Below are 7,547 nucleotides of genomic sequence, written 5' to 3'. Positions count from 1 at the left end.
GTATCTGTATTTTCCAGTAAAACTAGAGCAGCATATGACATGTCATGAATATAGCCCGACCTTTATGTTGGTGTTTGAATGGACCTATTTGTAGTTGAGCTTCATTGTTAAGCAAGATTAGCTATCGGACAAACCACTTTCTAACACCTCATCATCTATAGTTTCTCCCTTTTATTTCCACCTCAAGTAGATGTAAAGTTGTTAAAATCATCTTATGCTACACTGATAGTATGTATTCTTAAAAGAGGAAGAAGGATGTGCTGCATGGCTCTGATAGTTGGTCCCAAAGGTGCTCTTTAGTTCGGCAGGTAAAGGTAGAAAAAAACCCAGAAATCCAGGAAATCTTGCATTAAAGATTTTCTAGTGGTGCAGATAACAATGGAAAGATATGGCACTCTGTGTATGGATGAATTAATGTAATAAAATGTATTATTTGAGCTAGGGCAATATGCAGACCAGAGTGTATTGACTCAAGGTCTTCATGTGGTCTGACAACCAATTGTTTGTCATTATCTGTACCACCAAGATTTCCTGGATTTTGATAAAGTATCCTTTATCAGCATGCTCTATCTGGGGTCAGCAGGGTTTTACTGTAACATGCTAAACCACATTTTCCAGTTCAGGGTTGCAGAGGCATGGCACTTGTATTCAAACATTTTTAGAGTGCGAGGCAAGAGACACCATGCACCGGTTTCTTTGCCAGTCTATCAAGCTATATGATAGTGTGTATTTTCTAATTGAAGGTTTACTTAAATCGCTTTCTGAAATGCTACAACATGTTTTTGACATTTTCTGTCCACCTTCTAAAATAACTCCAAGTGGTTGCACTACTGTAGTAAATTGGAAGTTACACGCTTGTGAACTCATGTATCTTAGCTTTTGTCCAAACTTTTTATGACATAAATTAATACGTCATTATGGTATATGTTTTTGAAGACTGACAAGAATATTTTTCCGACTAAATAGTAAACTTGACCAATGCAGTATCGGAACAAAATGAGCAATCCCATGAGTTAATAAAATAGGAAATATATTTTTAATCTAAAATTTGTTTTGTTTTTGCATACAAAGAGAATTGCACCTGGAAATGAAAAACTAATATAATCACACCCCTTACTCATCATTCATCTTAATAAACCAGACAAAACAGTTCGGAGCACAGCAACCTTTTTTAATTCCAATTCAAGTACCCTGTTTATTCATTAACATTCATAAGGCTTAACAGCCATAACACAGCAAATAATCATATTGATAAAAAGACTGGAATACATAGCTTAATAGCAGTAAGATTTTTGCAAAGAATGAAAGCAAAGAAAACTGATTCAATTATTCTGCAATAACTGAATACATTATGTAAGACAGAGACAACATTATCAAAATATTGCCCATTTCCTGCTATGTAACAAAGATTATTAGCTCCTGTTGACACGCTTCTCATCCCACAAAACATCTTCACATAAATAAATATCATTCCATTAGTCCGACCAAACACCTGCAGCCACTTAATATTGGATTTTCCTGCAGCAAGGTGATGTGTAATGCAAAGATTAATGTCAGTAGGCATTTAAATTCATTCAAAAATGAATTAAATTCATATGCTATTTTTCTGCCCTGCTGCAGGCATGCAATACAGATTTAATGTGCTTGGAGTCGCCTGGAGGCGAGATATGCAAACAGGCAGCTACAGGGTCGCCAGTTTAATTTTTTGTCTGGGGAAGCAGAGAACAAGTGCAGCTCTTTCCTGCCTGAACAGAAGCCTTTTAGCAAGGCACAGTCCCCAGCTGCTCAACAGCACAGAACTGTGGTTGTTCTGAAGAGAGAAGAGTGATGAAAGTTTTGGATTTTGTGCAGAGTTCAAATAAATGCAAGGGAAAAACCAAACATGGTTCAGCAAACATATCCATGGTAATCCATAAGTGTTCATTTGGGTGTAGATGTAGTGACTGCAAATGCCACAGCATATGATTCACATGATTTCCATACTCATTAAACCATTCAGTCAGCCCTCGTGCCCTATGGATGGAAACATTGTCATCCTGTAAGAGACCACTCCCATCAGGAGCATTGCATCACTGAACTTTCAAATGTAAATTCATCTTTGTAATGCAGGGTTTATATACTGCAGCTTTACTTTAACATTCCTCTGACAAAATCAGAATCAACTAGGCCAGCTCAGTATTTCAATACATACCACAAAGCATGATTGGATGTTAAAATCGTAATTGTACCATTGCACCTGTGTGGAAGCATCTGCATTCATAATGTCTCTCTACTCATTTATTGAGGTTTTGCCTTTAATTAGTGACCCATCTATATATACTCTGTTTCATGTCTTAAGTGACGTTTAGCCTTCTAAAGGGTTGGCCTTTTGTGAGCACAAAGGCTCTTATACGCAAGATTGTTCAAAATGTTAAGTATTTTTAGTCACCATAAACTGACCCAAACTTGAACCACTAAATAAAAACTGTCAAGCTCCACTGATTCTGACATGTCATCATTTTTCTTAAAACTTGTAATTAGCATACCATTCATGGTTTAGCTTTTTACGAGATACAGATCACTCAACCAAATACTGAATATAATTGAAATTTTTTAGTAATCATATGAACAAAAATGATGTGAATATGGGGTGTATACTTTACATTGTTATACCAAGTAAAATTTTACCTGATTTAAAAAATATAATTTGCAAGGCAAACATGTTCAAGTTTAAGCTCAAATTTACCACAACTTGTCCAATAGAAATTCACTAAGCTGAGGGTGCCAGAATATACTTACCCAACTCAGCTTTTCTATAGTGCAATAAATAACAGAGCAGGGCATGATGGGACAGAAAAGAACATACTATTCAGCAGCAAATCACAGTAGCTCTCAAACAGGATCGTTAAGCTGCCTTTTTATTTTTGGGGCTTGCAAAAACAGAACAGTTGCATAAGCTCTTGACTCCAGAAACACGCACACACACATGCTCCATCTCCTCCCTGGCTTGTCAGGGTGGCTGTATTTTTGAAAACACCTCGGGCTGAATGGTTGCATTGGCTACATGGAGGAGATGTTGACATTTTTCTAGCAATCAACCATCAAGCCCAGAGCGGCTGCATTCATGACCAACCCTGTCATCTCTCAACACTACTGCTTTTATCTGCTACACTGCTCTCTCACTCTCTCCCCTTCCTTACATCTCTTTCTCTCATTCAACCCTCAATGTTCTCTTTTCCCATGTCTGTTCCTCTTCCCATCCTCCTGTATATTTATTCCCCTTCTCAGAGACAGGTTCACTTACTCTTAAATCATAAAAAACCCTGTGAGGCTGTAAAAATCTTTTTCTATAATATGTAATTATGTTGGGGAATCAGACATTACATTGCAAGAGATGTAACTAAAATAAGCTGAAACATTTGAAATTAATTGTTCAAAAAGCCCAAGCTAAGATGTTTATTTGTGTCAAGTCTTACAATTTCTAATAACTGTGTATATATTGTATTTTGCCAAATTTCCCTTTGCTAATCCTTCTTTTCACCTGTACAACCCTTCTGCTGTGCAGAGACTTGAAGCTGGACAACATACTGTTGGATGCGGAGGGTCACTGTAAGCTGGCAGACTTTGGGATGTGCAAGGAGGGAATCCTCAATGGAGTCACCACCACCACCTTCTGTGGGACACCAGATTACATCGCACCAGAGGTGACAAATTCAGACACACACATGTCCACACCCACATACACACAAGATATACATATTTAATTGTAAAGATAAAAAGTCCACGTTCGACTGTTTGCTGATGATGCTCTATTTATCATTGCTGAGGTAGAGATGAAAGAAGGTGGTAAGGGCTTGTCACAGAAGCCTTATCAATCAATGTCAAAAATGCTTCAGCCCCCAAAATTACATAGGCTTGCTCATATTTCACTCCCATAATTTTACGTATGCTCAGAATTTAGGTGTGATTTTGATTATGGTGTTTGATTCTGGCTTTTTTGTATGTCTCTTTTGGTAAATTTTTATTTGTGACCAGATCCTTCAAGAGTTGGATTATGGCCCGTCAGTGGACTGGTGGGCTCTGGGGGTGCTGATGTATGAGATGATGGCAGGCCAGCCACCATTTGAAGCCGATAACGAAGATGACCTATTTGAGTCCATCCTCCATGACGATGTCCTCTACCCTGTCTGGCTCAGCAAGGAGGCTGTGTCCATTCTTAAAGCGGTCAGTTAGCGGGAGGTGTGAGAGTTTGTGCTATGTCTCAGCAAGCAGCAAAAATCTGCATGTAATGTAAATGTCAAGGCTTTCACACAGGAAGGCTGATTTTTGGAACTGGTTGGCCTGAGATAGGTTACAGTTGAATGGTGGTACAGTTTGTGGGCATTCCGAAAAATATCCATACTACCACAAGACAAAAATCAACAATTTGCACATCATGATTGATCACTGGTGACATTTCTGCACTCTTAGTGAGGAACAGACCTGCAAACTCATCTCGCTGCTACTTGTTCTAGCTCTCATTATTGCAAAGGAGTCTTCAACATCAATACCATTAGAAAAACTTATTGCAACAAGCAAGATAGACCCACACTCTTGGACCCATTTGCTTAAATATCTCTAGAGCTGATTCCTATTCCTATAGCATCTACTGTTCCTCAGGCTTTTCAGATATCCCCCAGTGTCAACTCTACAACAAACAAAAATGTGTTTTCCAGGGCCTCTTTTCCCCTAGACCATGTGAAGTCCTAGTTCTTTATTTCGTTATTTTGTATTTGCTTTAAATGTTTTCATAAAAAAAAAATGTGTGCAATGAAACTGGCCCATTATGAAGATTTTCAAATGATATCCGGCCCAAGGTCTTTCCATTTATGTGTCAGTCCATGTTTCTTTGCTTTTGCTTTCTCCATCCGCTCTGGCCTTGTCACTGTCACATGTAAGGATATGTTTGATTCCATGTCTTGGTTGTGTGTGTGTGTGTGTGTGTGTGTGTGTGTATGTAATGCCACTTGTCTGTTCGTTTATTTGGTTGTCCAGTTTTTCCATCACAAGCCTTGAGTTTACCTTGGCTGTTAGTGCAGTTTGACTGCAAAGCCTTGTGGGAAAATGTGTGTGTTTATGTTGGACAATGTCTTGGACTCTGACCAGTCACTTGACCAGTGCTGTGGGCTCTGATTGGACATGTCATCCAGCTGAAGGACTCCAAGTCACATGATAAATTCTCTCAGCTAAGTCTAATGGCTGAGCAGCCTGTTTACCACTCATCCAGTTTTCAATTATTTGAGAAAATCCTGAAGAAAATTTAAAGTGAAGGAGGCATTTTATAGTGGCTCTATTGTTTCGATATGGTGAGACAATTCTGAACTGGTTTATATATTGTTAATTGGGTGTTTATGAGACCAAGGATCTCCATTTCAGTCAAACAGTAACTGATTGAATGTTGCCATTTTGTACATAAATGCAACATTACTGCTAACGCCGCAAGTCAGTGTCTTTAGAGTTCTGCATGGGTTTAGAATTGTGACCTGAACTGGGCCTGCACCTGTGTCTTTACCGTATTTTTTTGTCAAAGTGACTAATGGTGGGCTCCCGCTTAGCTCAGTCGGTAGAGCTGGCGACCCATATACAGAGTTGCTGCAGCGGCCCGTGTGCGAATCCGACCTGCGGCCCTTTGCTGCGTGTCATCCTCTCTCTCTACCCACCTTTCCTGTGTCTCTACAGCTGTCACTATCCAATAAAGCCATGAAAAGGCCAAAAAAATAACTTAAAAAAAAACAGTTACTAATGGTGACAACTTGAAGAAGTAAGTAGTAAAAACAACAAGTCCTTTTCATGAATGTAATTTGACGGTGTGTAATTGCCTGTAAGAATTAGGTTGTAGTGAGACCGGAACTCAACCTATATTTAAAGTACCTTAGGGATTGGGGAATTGTACTTAACCAGAGATAGTTTGTTAGAGAAAGAAGTACCCCTCATTAACATCTGTTTTTATAGTTTAACAAGACCAACAGAGTCTCTCTCTGATGAAACAATCTCACTGATCACATATGAAATTTTTTTAAAGTAGGTGGGCTCTACGTTATTCCTGTCAGATATACATTTATCTTCTGTATCTATAGGTTGGGAATATTAATAAGGGTACCACTCAAAACCACCCTCAGCCAACAAAAGCGGATTACAAATCCAAAAAGGTTTGAGTCATTTAGAACTTTATACCAAAAATTGTAAGCCTAGATACATTAAATAAGGGATTTGAACTTTTGAATTTTCAGAACTGAATTGAGTTTATTCAATGAAAATTTAGTAGAGTGAGAATTGTATCAATTGAGTTCTGTTGCCTTACAAACAGTAGCTGGGATGTGCCACTTCTGTTGCCACACATCACCGCTGGGAAATAGGACAGCGGTGTATCCTGACACATTCATACAAAGTGTGGGCTTACTTATAAAACAATAGATATGTGTGTTTTGATGCACGTCATACAGCAGTGTATGTTGTCCTTTTCTCCTTTGAACTTGAAAGTGGATTTTTTTTTTAGTTTATTTTTCTTTGATGAAGCACAGGTTCCTTCTAAACAGGCTGTGGACACTCATTCAATCTATTTCTGGTCTCTTGTGGTGATTGTGTGAAATTTTCTCTTCCTCTGTGTATGAGCTGCTGTTGTCTACAGAGGACACGTATAAAAGGATCTATTTTAGCTGAACAAAATGATTTATTTACCTGACCACAATTAGAGTCAGCAGATTGGATAAAACTGATGTTTGCGTCATGACACTTTTCTTTTCTTCCTTTTATAAAGCCATTGTGAAAAAACAATATTGCTTCAGATCTCCATGTGTTCCATAATGTAAAATCCCAGGCCTTATGTTTTATTGTCATTAAACACAATGTGCACGCATATGTAAACGAAAAGGAGGGCTTCACCAATATATAGACACATACATTACATTAAATAAATACAAAAAGATATAAAGACACAAATATATGTGCAACTTGAATAAATGAGGTAACCTTATGAGGAAAAATAAAACAATTCCTCTCTCTATCCTCTCTCTATCCTTTTCTTTACTTGCTGTTTCTGCTTCTCAGTTCATGACTAAGAGTCCTAACAAGCGTCTGGGCTGTGTGGTGGCTCAGGGTCTGGAGGAGGCCATTAAGCTCCATCCCTTCTTCAGAGACATCGACTGGACACTGCTGGAGCAGAGGAAAATCAGACCGCCATTCAAACCACGCATCGTAAGTTCACACACACATAACCAACTGTGAAAAATTGTGTTTACTGAAAATAAAAATTCTCTCTAATAAGGCTGGTTTTACAGTGACTAAAAAACAGACGCTCTTCAGGAACTTACACTTAAATCTTCTTTGTCTTCCAGAAAACCAAAAGGGATGTGAATAACTTTGATCAGGACTTTACACGTGAAGAACCAGTCCTGACACCGGTGGACAACAGCATCATCAAGCAGATCAACCAAGATGAGTTTAAAGGATTCTCCTACTTTGGAGATGAGACTGTAGCCTAAACACACGCTGACACACAAACGATTACCAACATACGTACACACCACCAC

General features: G+C 38.5%; 1 protein-coding gene across 1 annotated transcript in view; it reads left to right on the top strand.

The window, feature by feature from the left end:
• Positions 1-7,541, top strand: part of LOC118329699 (protein kinase C epsilon type-like) — a 68,414-nt gene extending 60,873 nt beyond the window's left edge. Inside the window, exons 12-15 of the mRNA XM_035663945.1 lie at positions 3,545-3,683; positions 4,015-4,203; positions 7,066-7,212; positions 7,353-7,541. Coding sequence (XP_035519838.1) covers positions 3,545-3,683; positions 4,015-4,203; positions 7,066-7,212; positions 7,353-7,499 — 622 coding nt within the window. The 3' untranslated portion in view covers positions 7,500-7,541. The remainder of the gene's footprint in view (positions 1-3,544; positions 3,684-4,014; positions 4,204-7,065; positions 7,213-7,352) is intronic.
• The last annotated feature ends 6 nt before the right edge of the window (positions 7,542-7,547 follow it).

This window comes from Morone saxatilis, unplaced genomic scaffold (assembly GCF_004916995.1).
Source record: "Morone saxatilis isolate NCDOM2014 unplaced genomic scaffold, NCSU_SB_2.0 Contig19, whole genome shotgun sequence".
In the NCBI taxonomy this organism is placed as follows: Eukaryota; Metazoa; Chordata; class Actinopteri; family Moronidae; genus Morone; species Morone saxatilis.
This window is presented reverse-complemented; position numbering and strand designations above follow the sequence as displayed.